At 40.1% G+C, this 20,671-nt stretch overlaps 1 protein-coding gene across 2 annotated transcripts in view; it reads left to right on the top strand.

Moving 5' to 3' along the window:
• Positions 1-20,671, top strand: part of PKHD1L1 (PKHD1 like 1) — a 177,424-nt gene that overhangs the window by 90,495 nt on the left and 66,258 nt on the right. For both annotated transcript variants that reach the window (XM_006069588.4, XM_044928623.2), the window contains exons 42-50: positions 331-487; positions 883-1,039; positions 2,256-2,335; positions 2,826-2,955; positions 4,347-4,476; positions 9,928-10,169; positions 12,015-12,151; positions 14,652-15,681; positions 17,401-17,592. In XM_006069588.4, the coding sequence (XP_006069650.4) occupies positions 331-487; positions 883-1,039; positions 2,256-2,335; positions 2,826-2,955; positions 4,347-4,476; positions 9,928-10,169; positions 12,015-12,151; positions 14,652-15,681; positions 17,401-17,592 (2,255 nt within the window). The remainder of the gene's footprint in view (positions 1-330; positions 488-882; positions 1,040-2,255; positions 2,336-2,825; positions 2,956-4,346; positions 4,477-9,927; positions 10,170-12,014; positions 12,152-14,651; positions 15,682-17,400; positions 17,593-20,671) is intronic.

Raw genomic sequence — 20,671 nt, forward strand, 5'->3', positions numbered from 1 at the left:
AAATGATCACAGAAAGTCTCTTATTGAAGTGCCATTTTGGAGAAGAATGTAGAATCTCTCAGTAATTTGAACCCAAGCATTTTTCCTCCAGTGCTGCAGAACTTGCTAGTTTATATAGTTTTATTTACCAACCTCTTAATCTCTTTGTTTACTTTTTTCTCAACAAATATTTTAAAGTTTTACTGCTCAAAAAAGTGTCAGTCTGCACTTTGATAGCTCATGGGGTAAGATCATTATTTTTACAATAATACAAATAATAGGGTTTGTCAGTGTGACCTAGAAATTTGAGAAAAACATCAATGTTTTGTTTTCCTCCTTTTTACTTTACAGTGAAAATGTAGAGGATGTTCTCGTTACCGTAGCTGAAGCCACGTGTGATGTTGAGTATTCCAACAAGACCTGTGTCATCTGCATGACAAATGCCCACTCTCCTTCAGGGTGGGCTCCAGTCCACGTCAGCATCAGAAGCACCGGCCTGGCCAAACGGGTAACAGTGCTGTCGCATAGAGTAGTCTCAGCAGTAGAAAAACTAGCCTTATGGGAAGTGAAGTCACTAGTAATGGACTTTTTACTTTGTTAATTTCTCCAAAAAATAACTAAGGTGTGACTATAAAAAATTTAAAGTAGGTTTTTTTTTTTACTTATTACTAAAATGTTTATAATTTCAGACTTCTGATTATTCTGGTTTGCAGGTAATTGGTAATAGATTTTTTTAAGTTTTTTATTATTGTGAAATGAAATCAACTGGCAGCTCTAATGTATTTAAAGTAGGTTATACTTTATTGTTAATTAAGATGTTCGTTGTCAGATTTCTTCATTTTGAGAAATTAAATGATGAAATCTCTGAATTAAATTTTTAAAGTCTCTTGTGTTCTGTTACAGGCTAATGCTGACTTCCTGTACGTGGACACTTGGTCCTCCAACTCCTCATGGGGAGGAAAATCTCCCCCAGAGGAAGGCTCCCTAGTTGTTATTACAAAAGGACAGACAATTTTGCTAGATCAAAATACCCCTATCCTGAAAATGTTGCTTATTCAAGGTAAATTTCTGAAAATCTGTTTCTAAGACTCTGCCTATGAAATGGTTCTGTGAGGTTAATTTAATCAGGATTCATGATTATGAACATCCACAGTTGTATCATGTTTCAAATTCAGAGTGTAGTGCTAAATTTATTAAATTGAGTGTTATTATCCATTTGTGGTTATAAAATTATGTATTGTGTTGCCACCAGAATGTTTTTAATAAAATAGAATAGAAAATATCAGAGTGTACCATATTCATATGGGTAAGCGTGTTTTTTTAAAGTTAAATATTTCTTAAACTTTTGTTTCAATAACTGTGTGTGTTTGTGTGTGTATATGTGTAAGTGAATCCACATGGAGTGAATTAAACCGTAAAATAGTATTTCCTATTTAGAAAAACTAGTATAGTGGGTCCTGGGGATTGTAAAAACCACGGAGATGTGTTAAAGTCTATACTAAATGACCCCTCTTGCTCCTCTTGGATGTCAGATTGTGGTTTAACCTTTGCCTGTGAACCTGCTTTCAACTGTTACCCAAAGTTCTCTCTGCTTCTTAATATTCTATTTTTAATACAGAAAATTAAATAACCAGAACTGGTACCACTGTGTATAAAAGAGAGAATAATTGGCAAGAATAAAACACTTGGAGCTTTAATATATAAAGCTTTGCCATAATGGTCTTAGCTAATCAAAGACCTTTGCTTTTTGTTTTTGTTTCAAATCCTGGTGTAATAGCAGTGTTTCACCTCTTTGAAGTTAATAATTATTGAACATTTGAACAAGTGAAGTTTTACTGTCCACAAATCTACATCAGTCTCTTAAAAAAATGTATCCCAGCACATTCTTTAATTATGCTAATCATAGGCTATAGCTATTGCTGGTGCAAATGAGTGGATAAAAGTTCAATGCTAATGTTGACATTACAATACTTTCTATAAAAAGTATTTTTCTTTTCTTTCAATTTTTTGTTCTTAATTTAAATTTGAGGTCCTGTGTTTGTAGACCTAGAAACTGTAGCTGCACTATTTAGTAGCATTTAAAATAACAAATGATCAAGGGAAAATAATCTGGCTTGGGGTTTGATTTTACTTCATATTGCCAAAGAACTGAAGTGAAGTGACATGCATAGTGATAGCAGATATGAATAAAAAATCAAATTTTTAATGTATAATTTAATAAATAGCTTTAATATGAATTTTCCTTGTAATATATTTCAAAATTGTATGGTTTTTAGGTGGAACTCTAATATTTCATGAAGCTGACATTGAACTCCAGGCAGAAAATATTCTAATTACAGATGGAGGCATTCTGCAGGTATATGAGATAACTTATTGATAACCTCTCTCCATTTCTTTTTAAAATATCATGTGTGAAGTGGACACTTAATTATGCTATACTCTCACCAATTTACTTTTTTGTAGATCTCAGTTCTTAGCATAAAGTCTTTTTTTCTGGATTGTAAAAGTTTCCCAGAATATTTTTGTGCTTTTAATGTGAAGATAAAGCATACTTGCAGAGAGCAGAAATTTAAATAGTGCAAAAAAAAAATTACCTCTGAGCTATATGTGGCCAAAGTCAATCAGTATCCTTTCCAAAGGTCTGGCACAATGTATTTGACTGACTAGAAAATGTAAGGTTTATCTTATGGAGGAAAATGTAAGGTTTATCTTTCTCTCTCCATATTGAGAATGGAGTAATCCATTCTCAAAAGAGGGGACAGAAGGAAGGAATTTGTTTTGGGGTGATTACAATCGTAGCTAATGAGTTTCAGCTTTTTGAGTGATGCTCGTGAAATCCCTTGCAGATTGGGACAGAAGCAGCCCCATTTCAACACAGGGCGGTCATTACCTTGCACGGGCACCTGAGGTCTCCTGAACTCCCAGTATATGGCGCCAAAACGCTGGCTGTGAGGGAAGGAATCCTGGATCTGCATGGTATGGCTCAGGGAATTGGTCCAGGAGAGACTAGCCAAAAAGCCGGAGATAATCCTCCTGATAACTCTCTAAATGCAGCCTCGCCAAGCTTCTCCTGTCTTTATGGACTCTCTCTTTACCTCCCTTTATCTCTTCCCTCCTTCACACAGGCCAGGTCAGCCCCTAAAGACCACCAAGACGCACAACCAAGGTCACTCCTGGAAAGCCCTTCCGTCACATTGTTTGCCTAATTTAGCACTTGAGACTGTCCATATTGATTGTTTTCTTTACTCATCCTATCTGAATAGAAAAGCATTAAGTCTGGAAGCAAAAATTGTCACGTCTTCCATTTGTATTTTAAAATGGGCTCTTTCTAACATACAACTATAAATTTATAGTTGCATTTTTCTGTAACTATATTCTGAAAAATTATCAGCAAAGAAAAATTATTGTAATCCTGTTTGTGGTGTCAGAGTAGCATTGTTTAAAGGAAGTATGGTGTGAACCTTTTTATATGAAGTCTTCTCTATTGTAATGTGCGTGTGTGCTACGTCACTTCAGTCATGTCTGACTCTGTGTGACCCTATAGACTGTAGCCCACTGGGCTCCTCTGTCCATGGGATTCTCCAGGCAAGAATACTGGAGTGGGTTGCCATGCCTTCTTCCAGGGGATCTTCCCAACCCAGGAATTGAACCCACATCTCTTCTGTCTTCTGCATTGGCAGGTGGGTTCTTTACCACTAGTGCCACCTGGGAAGCCCTCTCTATTGTAATAATCTACTTCTTTTGTAAATTTATAATATATAAACATGATATCTGATTATGCTCATATATGTCCTGCGTTGGGCTAAATATATACACTAATGGAATTTTCAGAAATTTACACATTTCATTTGTCTCCAGATTATCAATTTAAGCAACTCCTATTAACAAAGACAAAGGTAATAGGCCTCTGACCATGTTATCAATGTATGCCTCTGGCCATTTTATCAAGAGTATTATACCATTCTGGAGAAGGATGAGAACCCACTCCAGTGTTCTTACCTGGGAAATCCCATGGACAGAGGAGCCTGGTGGGCTACAGTCCATGGGGTCGCAGAGAGTTGGACATAACTAAGGGACTGAACAGCAAAATGATGCCATTGATACTGAGTTTATATGAAATATATCATTGCAGAAGGACTTTTACAAAATGTGTAGACCCATACATGTTATTACAAATGTGACTGTTACTTTTATAAAGAAAGCACTCTAAATGGTTTTGTTTTTTTTTTGAGAAAGTTATAAGATGGTAAGTTAAAATGAATCTTCTCAAAAGTTATTCAACCCAGGAGATTAAAATGCATAAAACTCTTAGTATTCCAGAAGACATACCTGAGGAAACTCTCAGTTGGTTTGTATGTTGGCTCCAGGTCTGCCTGTTCCTGTGATCTGGACTCGTTTGGCTCATACTGCAAAGGCAGGGGAACGGACTTTGATTTTACAAGAAGCAGTAACATGGAAACCAGGAGATAAGATTGTAATTGCAAGCACAGGACACAGGTATGATATCTTCTGGATCTGATAATTTTGATTTAGAATAGAAATGTGTAACTGTGTAAAAAAGGTAAGATTCAGGAGGTCCACAGCCATTTAATTTACATTTGAAACCTCAAGTAAAGAAGCCTGGACAGCCGAATATTTATTTGCCAGATATTAACATTGAGTTGATCCCTAGCGTGAGTTTTTATTGACTGAATTTACCATAAGAAAAAGTATAAATATATACTAATAAAAGATTTTAGTCGTTTTTCATGGTTCAGTTCCCACATAAGATTTCATTTGACAAGAGCATTCTGCTATTAAAAGTTATTTGAAAACCTCTGAGTGATGTCCTACAGAATGCAGTTAAGTCAGAAAGAGAAAAACAAATACCATATATTAATGTATGAATGTGGAATCTAGAAAGATGGTACAGATGATTTCCTTTTGCAGGGCAGGAATAGAGACGTAGACGTGGGAAATGGACATGTGGACAGAGTGGGGAAAGGGAGGGTGTAACGAATTGGGAGAGTAGCATTGACATATATACACACCACGTGTGGAATAGATGGGCTATGGGAAGCTGCTGTACAGCACAGGGGGCTCACCTCAGTGCTCTGTGATGACCGAGAGGCATGGATGGGCATTGGGGTGGGAGAGAGAGGCAGGAAGAAGGGGATATGTGTATACTTACGGCTGATTCACATTGTACAGCAGAAATTAACACAACATTGAAAGCAATTATACTCCAATTAAAAAAAAAAAGAAAACCTCTGAGTGAGAGCTTTAGCTGAGTACATCAATGCATGCAAAAATGTAAATGAGCTTCTTTGTTTGGGGTCACCAACGAGCACAGTTGAAAGCAGCTAGTTAAGTCTTTTTAATCTTACAGTCTTGGCAGTGGTTCCCATGGAGCAAAATTGTTAGTAATGATTGAATGATAGGGATGAAATTATAGTATAAGTAATGATTAACATGACCTTTGGTGTCTGATGTTTTATCATGAAACTGCTTATGACCCTTAATTAATGTTTAATTATATATTTTAGCAAATAAGAAATACAAGGAACAAAACTAATATAGCTACGTCAAGAATACTGGTGGGGAGATAAAGTAAGAGGAGCTTTATTTTTGCTTTATTGTTCAAATTATGTAATAGCAAAATTGGATATAGTTATGTGGATCAGGGAACAAATAGTAATTTATGACAAGAAACAGCTAAGTTGTATTAAGGTCGTGACTCAATTTAGAATTAAAATTCAAGATGGCATTTTGAACTTGTCCCTTTCCAAGTTAAAAATAGACTTGCAGATGTTAGGAAGAGTTAAATATATACTTAGCTTTATAAGCACCCTCTTTTTTTTCCTCTGCCCTTGAGATGATATAATGGCAAAATTAAAAAGCAGCAAAATGACAGAGCTTACTTGTAGAATAGGAAGTCCTCATAGCTTTTCTGGGTGAAAGAAAAGTCAGTTTAGAATTTAGGGGTCGCAAAGAGTCGGACACGACTGAGTGACTGAACAACAAACCAAAGTTTTAATAAACAAGAATTTAGGCATTTCCCACCAAATCTAATTAGTTGTTCACTATTTCATTTGTAAATCCTATTTGAGAGTTTGCAACGCAGGTGGTTAAGATTACTACTTCTAAAGTCAGTCGACCTAGGTCCGACCCCCAGCAATGCTACTTACGAGGCCTAATGCCATATTATTTTGCCTCTCTGTGCTTCACTAAAATTGGAGGGCTGTTAGTATGTATCTCAGAATTATTGTAAGGATTAAATGAGTTAGTATGTGTAAAACAGAGTGGAACTTGGCTCAAAGTTAGTGCTATATAAATGTTGGATATTATTACAGAGTAAGGAAAGGTGCATTTAGGTGCACCTAAGGCAATGAGAACCCACTCCAGTACTCTTGTCTGGAAAATCCCATGGATGGAGGAGCCTGCTAGGCCGCAGTCCATGGGGTCGCTAAGAGTCGGACACGGCTGAGCGACTTTACTTTCACTTTTCACTTTCATGCATTGGAGAAGGAAATGGCAACCCACTCCAGTGTTCTTGCCTGAAGAATCCCAGGGACGGGGGAGCCTGGTGGGCTGCCATCTATAGGGTTGCACAGAGTCGGACACGACTGAAGTGACTTAGCAGTAACATAGTTATGTCCAAACTAGATAGCATATTCAAAAGCAGAGACATTACTTTGCCAACAAAGGTCCGTCTAGTCAAGGCTATGGTTTTTCCTGTGGTCATGTATGGATGTGAGAGTTGGACTGTGAAGAAAGCTGAGAGCTGAAGAATTGAAGCTTTTGAACTGTGGTGTTGGAGAAGACTCTTGAGAGTCCCTTGGACTGCAAGGAGATCCAACCAGTCCATTCTGAAGGAGATCAGCCCTGAATGTTCTTTGGAAGGAATGATGCTAAAGCTGAAACTCCAGTACTTTGGGCACCTCATGCGAAGAGTTGACTCATTGGAAAAGACTCTGATGCTGGGAGGGATTGGGAGCAGGAGGAGAAGGGGACGACAGAGGATGAGATGGCTAGATGGCATCACCGACTTGATGGACGTGAGTCTGAGTGAACTCCGGGAGTTGGTGATGGACAGGGAGGCCTGGAGCGCTGCAATTCATGGGGTTGCAAAGAGTCGGACACGACTGAGCAACTGAACTGAACATATAAAAATCCTTTTGAGAACTTCTTCTCTAAAAATATCATCTCTGTATCATCTGAATCCAAGAGAACTGGGAGATGTTAGTCCAAATCACCTGAGGGATCTTATAATATTATGGATACGCCCTATCTCAAACATCCTTAATCTCCACTTCCCCTCCCCGCCCCCCCTCTAATTCCTTCCTTGGGTCTTTGGGAATTATGTCTTTCCATCCACTTACCCTTTTGGGAAAAAACCAGCTGTGGTCTCCTGTTTCTTCTAGCTTTTCTGTCTCTCTCCCCACCGCCTCCCTTTCTCTCTCTCAGTTATTCAATCACTTAAATACCATGCCCATTTCTTCCATTTCATTCTCACTCTCCATTTTTTTTCCTTTTAAGCCCTACAATCTAATTTTCATCTTCACAAAAATTTTCCTAGTGACCTTCTGACTATCAGCTGTCTTCACTTTCTGCACATCACCAAGTTCTTTGGGTTCCGCCCTTGAAATGCCTCTTCCACCAGCTTTCCTTACTTTCAGTTGAATTTAGACTCCCAGTCCCTCATGCTGGAATATTCCATCATCTTCTTATTTGGGTTCCATTCCTCTATCTTCTTCCCTCAGGAATTTATTCTGCATTGATTTGTTCAGTCAGTCAAATCTATGATTGAGTTGTGACAGGTACTCAGCATACAGAATGATTCAGCAGTTGCCTTACCTAGAGGAGCAGACAGGTATGGGAGGACAGAGAGGTAAATGGGTGGTAGGTCTGCAGTGTGTAACTGTGAGTGCTCATGAGGCCTCGGGCAGCGCTTATTGGGAATCTAGAAAGGCTGGGAAAGTTGAGACGGGTGCCTTCCAATCTATTTCAGATGCAACATTGTTATTTGACCTGGTAGTTAAAGGAGGAGAAAGATTTGCAAGGAAGAGAGGAATCAAAAAACAGTGTCAGGAAGATACATTGATAACTCCCTAAAGGCACCTCTGTCAATTGCACCAGTCACATGCTTTAGTAGATAAAACACAAAATCAGCCATAGAAACACTTGTCTCTCTGAAGTTAGGGGCATTTCTGCTTGGTACCCACCTCCCAGTACTTAACTCTATGTCTAGAAAACAGGCTTGTTCTTGTTCAGTGGCTATGTAGTGTCTGACTCTTTGCAACCCTGTGAACTGTAGCCTACCTCTGTTCATAGAATTTCCTCTGTCCATGGAATTTGCAGGCAAGAATATTGGAGTGGGTTGCCATTTCCTCCTAGACACTCAATAAACATTTGTTGGAAGGATTCATACATGAATGTGTATATTATCAATTTGGCCAGTCCTTTTCTTGGAACTTGGAGTGTGTTGAAGGAATGGGTAGAAATAAGACCTCCTGAACTCACCTCAGTCATTTCTTTACCCTGCTCTGAAACCTCCAGTAGTCTCCCTCTGTAAGGGTTTTTCCAACCTCAGCGCTATTGACATTTTGAACAGGTTAATTCTTTGCTTATCACAGGAGTATTGGGAACATCCTCAGCCATTGCCTACTAGTAGCAACACCACCACCGCCACCACCACCACCTATACCAATACCAACACCACCACCAACACCACTCCCACCAACACTACCACCACCAATAACAATACCACCACCACCACCACCATACCATCAACACCAATACCACCTCCACCAACACCACCACCATCAGTACCAATACCACCACCAATACCAACACCACCACCACCATCACCACCACCACCATCACTACCACCACCAACACCACCTCCACCAACACCACCACCACCAATACCAATACCACCACCAACACCAACACCACTACCACCACCACCACCTCCACCAACACCACCACACCAACCAATACCACCAACACCACCACCACCACTACCAACACCACCACCACCACCACCACCACACCACCAACACCAACACCACCACCATCAAAGCAATACCACCACCAATACCAACACCACCACCATCACCACCACCACCATCACTACCACCACCAACACCACCTCCACCAACACCACCACACCAACCAATACCACCAACACCACCTCCACCAACACCACCAACACCAACACCACCATCATCAATACAATACCACCACCAATACCAACACCACTACCACCACCACCAATACCAATACCACCAACAACACCACCACTACTACCACCAACACCACCACCAATACCAATACCACCACCACCACCACCAATACCAACACCACCAACAACACCACCACTACTACCACCAACACCACCTCCACCAACACCACCACCATCAATACCAATATCACCACCAACACACCACCACCACCACCACCTCCACCAACACCACCTCTACCAACACCACCACCACCAATACCAATACCACCAACACCACCTCCACCAACACCACCACCACCAATACCACCAACAACACCACCACCTCCACCAACACCAACACCACCAATACCAATACCACCACCAACACCACCACCAGTACCACCAACACCAACACCACCTACACCAATACAACAGTCCCTGCTTTGCTGTGTTATGACAACCAAAAATGTGTCCAGGCATTGCCAAATGTCCCCAGGGGAATAAAATCACCCTTGGTTGAGAGCCACTGTGTGTGATCCTCAAAGTTGTAAAGGTTGTTCTTTTGAATACTTTAGAGAGAGTAAAATACCATCTTCAAATTCCTCTTCAGCATATGGTATGACATAAACATTTTTTTCCTATTTTACAGATGAAGTTTTCAAAATAGAATAAAACAAATATACCAAAGCAATACTGTGTTAATTTATATTAATTCTGAGAGCTTGTGGTTAAAATTTTTACAGACACAGCCAACAAGAAAATGAAAAAAGGACCATTGCATCTGTATCTGCTGATGGCAGGAACATAACGCTCACTGATCCACTGAATTACACACACTTGGGGATCACTGTCACCCTCCCTGATGGAACTCTTTTTGAAGCAAGAGCAGAAATTGGAATTCTTACAAGAAATATTTTAATAAGAGGATCTAACAACGTGCAGTGGAATAACAAAATCCCAGCGTGTCCTGATGGATTTGACACAGGTAACTTTAGTAGCCTTAGTGTGTCAACTTGAATGTTTCCAGACATTGCAGAAATACTCCCTGTGGGCAAAATCAGCTCCTGTTCAGAACTAAGAGACTTGGTTATGCACTGGCAATAAATAAGCCCCAAATTTTAGTGAGTTAAAATGGTAAAGGTTTATTTCTTATTTATGCTACATGTGTCCAGTATGAGTCAACAGGGGGGCTCTGATCACTGTAATTTTCCGGTGTCTGGGTTGATGGAGGCTTCATCTCCACATGGGTTTCCATGGTCTCTGAGACGGGAGATCAGAAGGCTGGGAAGTTAAGCACCAGCAGTTAGTTACTTTGGTCCTAAAGGGACATGTGTCTCTTCTACTCAGGTGTCAATAGTTGGGACTGGTTCTATGGCTATCCTTAACCTACCATAGTTCTCATATATATAATATATATGTATGTATATGGACTTCGGTAGCTCAGCAGTAAAGAATCCACCTACAGTGCAGCAGCTGTGGAAAACGGAGGTTCCATCCCTGGGTCGGGAAGATCCCCTGGAGGAGGACATGGCAACCTACTCCAGTATTCTTGCCTGGAGAATCCCATGGATAGAGGAGCCTGGCAGGCTACAGTCCATAGCACTGCAAAGAGTTGGACACAACTGAAGCTACTTAGCATGCACACATGTATGTGTGTGTATACACACACACACATACATATGCATATGTTGTATATATATGTTTACATAAAACTATGTATAACTATATAAATGTGTATAGTCAGGAAGCACAGTGCATTTAAGTCTCTTTAAATATTTTATGTGATCACTACTACTGTTGTTGTTGGTTAGTTGCTAAGTCGTGTCCAAGTCTTTGAGACCCTGTGGACTGCAGCCGGCTAGGGTCTCCTGTCCATGGATTCTCCAGGCAAGAATACCGGAGTGGGTTGCCGTTTCCTTCCCTAGGGGATCGAACCTGCATCTCCTGCATTGGCAGGCAGATTCTTTACTGCTGAGCTGCCAGTGAAGCCCACTGCCATTACAATCCTATAAATAGTTGAATAATAACTGGTACACCTTAGGTATAGCCTTTTCTTCAGTGGGAAGCATAAAACAAAGCTCAATGGATTCAATGTCAAGTGACCTGCATTCTGATTCCAGTTCATCTGCGTCATCTCACTATGTCCATCATAAACCTAGATTCATCCTGATTTATATAAAGATACTTCCTGTTCTGCCAACCTTCTATCATTGTAAGAATTAAATGAGATAATGCATGTTCTAATCTTATACCAGTGTAAGATTGTATCAACTATGTTAATCCCAAATGTTGCAGAAAATAAATTCAGGGATAATGAAGCAAAATACCTTTATCAGCATTCATTCAGCCATTCAAATATTTATCTAGTATCTTTGAAAGATACTAAAGTGAGTACTTTTGGGCTTCTCTGGTAGCTCAGACAGTAAAGAATCTGCCTGCAATGCAGGAGACCTGGGTTCAATCCCTGGTTTGAGAAGATCCCCTGGAGAGGGCCTGGCAACCCACTCCAGTATTCTTGCCTGGAGACTCCCCTATGGACTGAAGAGCCTGGCAGGCTATAGTCCATGGGGTCGCAAAGAGCAAGATACAAGTGAGAGATTAAGCACAGCACAGCAAAGTACTTTAGGGAATGCAGAGGTGAACAAGACAAGGCTCTTACCTTCCTTACTGTGCAGAGGAAAAGATAACATGAATGCAAGCAATTATGTTCTAGGATAAGATTAAAACTATATGTAAATAAAAAGATATAACTAGGTGTGAAAAGCAGTCTTTATATGAGAGGATTTTGACATGGTTTTCCTTTATTGTATCTTAAAAATTATTTTTACAGGTGAATTTGCTACACAGACATGTCTCCAAGGAAAGTTTGGAGAAGAAATAGGAAGTGACCAGTTTGGAGGCTGCATTATGCTTCATGCTCCTATAGCTGGTGCTAACATGGTAACTGGAAGGATAGAATATGTAGAGGTAAGAGACACTATTATTAGCGGTTTGTCCAAAGTTGTCTATACAATGAGTATGTATTGAGCACCTGCTTTTTGCCAGATGCTGCTTATAATAATGTTTGGTAGAGGAGACAGATAAATAAACAGTCAGTGTCAATACATCTATTGTTATTCATGTATGTCATCATGCCAGAATTTTGTTTCTCTGCTTTTCTTATACCCACCCCATGTCAAATTCATTAACAAGTTATATCCCAAAATAGTGTATCCTGAATCCACTATTTTTCCAGCACTCCACCTGGTTCCGAACCCAAACCACTGTCACCTCTCACCTAGACTACTATGCTTTTCTCCTAATTGGTCTTCCTGCTTCCACCTTTTTTGCAACGTAATCTCCACACCACAGCCAAAGTTCAGCTTTTTTATTTTTTAATTTATTTTATTGGCGAATAATTGCTTTGCAATCTTGTGTTGGTTTCTGCCATACGTCCCCATGAATCAGCCACAGGTATACATATGTCCCCTCCCTCCTGAACCCTCCTCCCATTTCCCTAGAGCCTATTATCCAGAGTGAAGTAAGTCAGAAAGAGAAAATGACATATATTAGCGCATGTGTATGGAATCTAGAAAGATGGTACTGATGAACTTGTTTGCAGGGGAGCAATGGGGACATAGACATAGAGAAGAGACTTGTGGACAAAGTTCAGGCTTTAAAGTGTGAATCAGATCTTGCCACACTGTGTTCGAAACTCTTCAGGAGCTTCACAATACACTTAAAACAAAATGTCCAAGCTCTTCCCAGAGGAGCCACATCATCTGACCCACTCTGGCCTCTTGCTGTCTTGTGTGAACCATCCTTGGCACCCACCATGCTGGCCACATAGGCCTCCCTGTGTATGTGACCACGTCAGGCACGTTCCTAGCTCAGTTCTTTGCACATGCGCTTCATCTTCCTTACAATGCTTCTCTCCCAGGTACTTCTGTGTTCACACTCATTTCAGTCAAATCTCTCCTCAAGTGTATCTCCTCAGAGAGGCCGTGCCTCACCACCTTTATTTGAAAGAGCTGCCAAATTCCTATTTTTCTTTATTAACTCATAACTCCAGATATATTTTGGTTTAATTTTTTAATCTCTTCTTCTAGAACATAAGCAGTCCTTCTAGTTTTCTACTGATTCCTCTGTAGCTGGAGCAGTGCTTGGCACAAACCAGATTCTTAATTGCCTATAAATTGAATAAACACATAAATAAAAGAATAAATATACCCAAGATATCAGGAGCTCTTCTGTATCTTTAGTCTATATAATCTGGGTTTAGCACAGTTTTTATCAAGTATTCAATTAAAGGAAGGAGGATGTGAAGGAAGGAAGGATAGTAAAATCCATAAATTTGTTAAATTGGGAACATCCAACTGTAGTAAGGGTGGCAAAGTCAATGGCTACATTTGGTAAAATTCTCCTCCTCCTAGGTTATATTATCCAGTAACTTCTGGATATGGACTAAGTCACGTTACCAGGGTTGACCTGTATAGTAAATATTAGTAATAGTTAATTTTTATTTTTATATAAAGAATGAAAATAAATGGATGATGTAACATTTTATTTCCAAACCTCATAAGATTATATTACACAGATACACACACATACACACACACAGAGGTGTCTTCTGTCTTAGATTATTAGATCGTTTTGGTTGTTCAGTCACTAAGTCGTGTCTGACTCTTTGCGACTCCATGGACTGCAGCATGCCAGGCTCTCCTGTCCATCACTATCTCCCGGAATTTGCTCAGATTCATGTCCATTGAGTTGGTGATGCTGTATAATTATTTGATCCTCTGCTGCCCACTTCTCCTTTTGCCTCCCGTCTTTCCCAGCATCAGGGTTTTTTCCAATGAGTTGGCCCTTTGCATCAGGTGGATTGTAGACCTTTGAAAGTATAGCAGAGTGGTTAGTAAGAGCGCCAACTCTCTACTCAGACCAGTGGGTTTAAGTGGAGCTTTGTGACTATGAAATAGATACTCAGCATTCAACATTTCACTTTCTTCATCTATAAAATGAAGCTTCTGATGAGTGGCTACTTCCTAGGATTGTAGTAAAGAGTGTGATCATGCATATGACATTTAGCACAATATCTGGCACTTGATAAATATTCAAGAAATATTTATTATAATTAAGTCAGGATTAAAAGGAGGAGAAAAAGAAGTATTTTTAAGAGGTTGTGTTTTGCTCAACACCACAGTTTCATATCAGAGTAAGGTGAAAAGCAGAAGAGTTGAAGATGACTTTTGTTCATTCATTTGATAAAAAGCATGAGCACACATGGGCTGTTATATTCATATATTGAATAAAACAAGGTGGGTTGGGGGTCAAAGAACATTTTAAAATGATAAACAGGAATAATATGGGAGAGATCAATGCATTAATAATAATTAATGTGAAAGTGGATATTATTTTGAAACAAGAAAGTATGAGCCAGCAAACTCTATGTGTATCACTGAATAGCTGTAATTTCTGGGCTTGACAGATATTCCATGCTGGTCAGGCATTCCGGTTGGGACGATATCCAATACATTGGCACCTTCTTGGAGATTTGCAGTTTAAATCTTATGTAAAAGGCTGTGCAATTCACCAGACCTATAACAGGGCTATTACTATCCATAACACACATCACCTTCTGGTCGAGAGGAATATTATATATGATATCAGGGGAGGAGCATTTTTTATAGAAGATGGGATTGAACACGGCAATATCCTGCAATATAACTTGGCAGTATTTGTACATCAGAGTACTAGTCTTCTGAATGACGATGTGACTCCAGCCGCATTTTGGGTAACCAATCCAAACAACACCATACGACACAACGCGGCTGCTGGTGGCACTCACTTTGGCTTTTGGTACCGAATGAACAACCACCCTGATGGGCCATCCTATGACCGAAACATTTGCCAAAAAAGAGTCCCTCTTGGAGAATTCTTTAACAACACTGTTCATTCTCAAGGTTGGTTTGGATTGTGGATCTTTGAAGAATATTTCCCCATGCAGACAGGATCGTGTACTTCTTCGGTTCCAATACCTGCAGTATTTCATTCACTCACAACTTGGAATTGTCAAAAAGGAGCCGAATGGGTCAACGGAGGTGCCCTTCAGTTCCATAACTTTGTGATGGTAAATAATTACGAGGCTGGAATTGAAACAAAGAGGATCCTGGCTCCTTACGTTGGAGGATGGGGTGAAACCAATGGAGCAATGATTAAAAATGCCAAAATAGTTGGTCATCTTGATGAACTGGGGATGGGGTCTGCATTTTGCACGACAAAAGGCCTGGTTCTCCCGTTTAGTGAAGGATTGACTGTTTCTTCCGTACACTTCATGAACTTTGACCGTCCTGGCTGTGCAGCTTTGGGAGTGACGTCCATCACGGGCGTTTGTAACCACAGATGTGGAGGGTGGAGTGCAAAATTCGCTGGCATCCAGTATTCTCACACGCCGAACAAGGCTGGCTTTCGATGGGAACATGAAGTGGTACTGATTGATGTTGATGGTTCGCTTACAGGTAAGGTGATATTTTCATTTCTGATAAAATATTTTGGAACTACATTTTTCGCTTAACACGGACTTGAATTGTCATAGCATATTCAGGTGAATCACAGATCTTACCTGGTACCAAACTTTCTTGATGACCTAAAGATGTAGGTCAGCACTAGTCATAGATGACACATCCTTTTCTGGAGAAGTCCCAACCTATCACATTCAGCCTCCGTGTGTGTCCTTTTTTTTTTTTTTTCCTGCATTTGCACTTTGGTTTTGAGTTAATAGCAAATTTTAAACAATATTTATGGAATTAGGGGTCACAAAAGAAAGCCATGTCAGTCTGAGAATGTCATTATCTCTTATTCAGTTAATTACATGACTACCCAAATTCTCCAGCCAGTCAGGCCCATAGACATATAAATTCCAGGTTTATTTACATAAGCAATGTGGACAGACTGGATACATCCTGTTCAAGTACCTTAGAGGGAAGTAGTAAGTCCCAGGCCTACTGTTAACCTTTTTCTTTCCAATCTAAATTCTGAATTTGGAATTGGTTCAAAGAATATGTGAACTTTAGTACAAAATTCAACATTCTTTGTAGGTTAAATTTTTCTACCATCTGAAGTTCAGATCTTTCTGTAAATATGATTTCTAGAATTTAGCATTTTTATAAAATTTTAATGATAACGACTTGGCTTCCCTGGTGCCTCAGTGGTAAAGAGTCTGCCTACCAGTGCAGGAGACACAAGTTCAATCCCTGAGTTGGGAAGATCCCCTGAAGAAGGAAATGGCAACCCATTCCATTATTCTCGCCTGGGAAATCCCATGGACAGAGAAGCCTGGAGGGCTACAGTCCATGGGGTGGCAAGAGTTGGACATGACTTAGCAACTAAACAGCAATAACAATTTGACTAAATAAGATAGGAAGGATGTGTATGTATGTATGATTCTGCATAATACCTTATAAAAGAGGAACAACTGACAAGTAAACCTACAGATATTAACAAATGTTTTTGAAAGCCTTTGAAAGAAGGTTCATCTCAATAGTCAAATAGACTGAATACTCACCTATAGTTGTTGATTTGTTTCCTATTCTAATTGTGGCTTTAAGAAGGACAACATTTGGATAATTCCAATATACAGAGCTTTACTGACCTTTATTCCTTAATTCACCTTAGATTCTTTTTTTTTTTAATATTTATGTGTTAGGCTGTGCCAGGTCTTGGTTGTAACATGCAGGATATTTAGTTGGGGCATATGAACTCTTAGTTGTGGCATTTGGTGGTCTAGTTCCCTGATCAGGGATCAAACCTGCACCCGCTGCTTTGGGAGCATGGAGTCCTAGGCACTGGACCACCAGGGATATCCCTCAACATAGATTCTTAATGTTTGTTGACAGACTCTCGGTTGAGAGCCCAGACTTTATGGTCAGACAGCCTGGATTTATATCCTTCCTTGTGTCCTTGACCAAGTTACTTATTCCCCATCCCATCCCCTACTTTGTCTCTCATGGGTTCTTCAGATCCCATATTTCTTCTATGTTCATGATAAGCTCCCTGAGCAAAGAGTCCATTGTAAAGCCTTTTTAGGAGGGCCCCTTACTCCATGACAAAAAAAGAAAAAATGAACCAAGACTTTTAGATTGTATTGGTGGCACTCTGGATCTTAGTAAGCACATGTTGTAGACAGTTTGGCTTTTCAGTTTTCTGACATGAAATGTGCTGTTGCGTCCATTTCCTAGGTCACAAAGGACACACCGTCATTCCACACAGCCCTCTGCTGGACCCTTCTCACTGCACTCAAGAAGCCGAGTGGAGCATAGGGTTCCCCGGGTCTGTCTGTGATGCCTCGGTCAGCTTCCACCGGCTAGCATTCAACAAGCCATCTCCAGTGTCCCTGCTTGAAAAGGATGTGGTTCTCTCAGACTCTTTTGGTAAGTGGAATGTAATCATGTGACCCACTCATTTACATGTTTTCCTCAATTTTCATCATCACCTTCCTGAGTTGTCACTCACTATTTAGAACACTGAAAAAAGAATAATATTGATATCAGTCATAAGCCAGGCAGGAAACTAATAACACACCCTGAAATGACTTATGACGAGTATTGAGTAAATGTGTGGATGAGCATGACATTCTGCTGATTAAGGCACCCCAATATCATGGGCTCCCCTGGTAAAGAATCTGCCTGTAATGCAGGAGGCCTGGATTTGATCCCTGGGTCAGGAAGATCCCCTGGAGGATACTCCAATATTCTTGCCTGGAGAATCCCATGGACAGAGGAGCCTGGCAGACTACAGTCCAAGGGGTCACAGAGACTCAGACACAACTGAGGGACTAAGCAACGTGCAACCATAGCCAATACTGTGCCAGAGAGCAGGATAGTTGGCATAGCTTTTGGATTAAGACAGTGAAAATAGATCATTGTTTCTGCCCCTGAAAGCAAATTATTTTGATTATCTTTGCTGATTGATGTAGGATGGGGGTGCATCTGCTAGGTCCCTGGCTGCACCCCAGGTGCCAGAGGCTGTTGATTTACTGAGTTGTTTGAGTAAAGATACTATATGTGGAACACCACATGTGCTTGACATCGTTGCCTGATGAGATTGCATTAATTTACCATCATTATTCATGATCCATCTGGCATTTGCACCAGCCAGACAAGCAAGTTAAATGGAGATTGGTAGGAATCCTGATCATCACATCTCTCAGATTTTTTGTTGTGGCATTATTTTCTATACTTTACCCCCTCAAGGGTTTGGAATTGCTTTTAATTTATTATCTTGATAAGGGGGTGGCAGGGGGAAGTATGGTTCCTGAAGTGTTCACTACCTACCTGAAGTGTCCTTCCTACCTGATTTTCCTTCCCTCCATTAGGAACTCTTCCAGTTACTAAATATGTCTATTTTCATCATGTCTGACCTGGCCTGACTGGACTGGCTCTGATCTTTATATCATTCCATCCATCCCTTTATACACGCATCCATCATCTGTCTGAATTATTGGTTAAAATGTGTGTGTTCTCAGTTGCTCAGTTGTGTTCAACTCTTTGTGACCCATGAACTGTAACCCACCAAGCTCCTCTGTCCACAGGGTTTCCCAGGCAAGAATACTTGAGTGGGTTGCCATTTCCTCCTCCAGGGGATCTTCCCAACCCAGGGATTGAATCCACATCACTTTCATCTCCTGCATTGGCAGGTGGATTCTTTACCACTTAGCCAGCTGGAAGCTGCATTAGTTAAAACATCTATAATTAATCCACTGTCCTATACACTGTTCTGATAGACTGCAGATTTTGGAAAATAGGAAAAGCATAGGTGCATCAAAGATTTGCTAAACATGATTCTCAAATATAGTTTTCCACATTTTCTGCATAAATCTAAATGATACAGCTTCTTGATGACAGTGTTTCCAAATTTCTATGTTTAATGATATTTACAAGGTAGAAACTTGCAATTTGAAACTAAAATTATGTATCTCAATGTAAGCCAAATGAATTTTGAAAACATGTAGCATGATTATACCAGTAATACTCTAGCTGCTAAAATTATAGCTATGTCAAATCCATCAGGACATACTAGGGTTTTGTTACTTCACCCCATATTATCAGACCTCTTGGTAGGATATTTCTTGTGAGCATTTCAACTTCTGCTCTTTCTCCAAACAGAGTTCTATATCTATTCCCACTATACTTTTTGGAACTAGAAGAATAACCATAAGATGACCCAGTGGCCTCAATGGACCAGCCATGAGATGAGCAAAGACTCATTCTGTAGCCTGGCCTTTGTAAACTGCCATTCCAGCTGGTTGACCATGGTGGCATTTAGAGTCTTTGAGGGTTTGTATCAGTTCAGATCCAGAAACTAACAATTATTGGAAGATTTGATTAGTTTGCTCTCCCTAGTAGTCAGTAGCCCCATAAATGGCTAGATATCTCCCACTTGGTGTTAGGTGTTTTTAGTCTGTGAATTGGCTTGGATCTAGGAAATAGATGAGAAGTAGCAAGTTTCCACTTGGGTAACTTAAATTAAATCCATGCCCCTAAGATCTATATACTTTTTCTATCCATGTTTGCAAACGTCACCTTAGTGTGCTACCCACTGTTCTCCTAGGGGCGCCTCTTTGCATTGCAGTGACAGAGGCTCACGAGGGTGTGTTTCACCCAGCAAGCACTTTTTAAGTCTTTGCAGTGTCAGTTCTGCTAATGGTTCCTGGGCTGAAGTAGTCACCCGATATCAACAGAACAGGAGTGTATTCTGCCCTCAAGGAGAGGAGAGGAGTGGATATTTGCTGAATAATCCAAATTATCATTGTTCTTCTCATATACTGCATATCTTTTTAAACTGTTTTTAGTGCCTCCAGTTATGGGCTCTTCAAAACTTAATGCTAGTTCATAAGCCTAAAAATATGTTCACCCTTGATATTGGAATTCATTTTGCTTTATTCCCTAGTGGCTCAGGTGATAAAGAACCCGCCTGCAATGCAGAAGACTCAGGTTCTATCCCTGGGTTGGGAAGACCCCCTAGAGAAGGACATGGCAACCCACTCTAGTATTCTTGCCTGGAGAATCCCATGGACAGGGCAGCCTGGCGGGCTACAGTCCATGGGGTCACAAAGAGTCAGACACAACTGAAGTGACTTAGCATGCATGTACACATCCCCAAAGGAAAAGAATGACAGTTTATTTTTGTTTTGTTCATTTTTTGTTTTTTTTAACTTTGGTGTGATTTTGTTACTTGTTTTTTTTTTTAATTTTTTGCTTTATATTGGAATATAGCCAATTAACAATGTTGTGATAATTTCAGGTGGATATCTAAGGGACTCAGTCATGCATATACATGTATCCATTCTCCTCCAGATTCCCGTCCCATCCAGGCTGCCACATAACAATAAGCAGAGTACCCTGTGCTGTGCAGTAGGACCTTGTTGATTATCCATTTTAAATATAGCTGTGTGTGCTTGACAGTCTATTTTGTAATCTCACTTCTGACTTCTTCCTCCTAATTCGGAAA

This window comes from Bubalus bubalis, chromosome 15, assembly GCF_019923935.1.
Source record: "Bubalus bubalis isolate 160015118507 breed Murrah chromosome 15, NDDB_SH_1, whole genome shotgun sequence".
In the NCBI taxonomy this organism is placed as follows: Eukaryota; Metazoa; Chordata; class Mammalia; order Artiodactyla; family Bovidae; genus Bubalus; species Bubalus bubalis.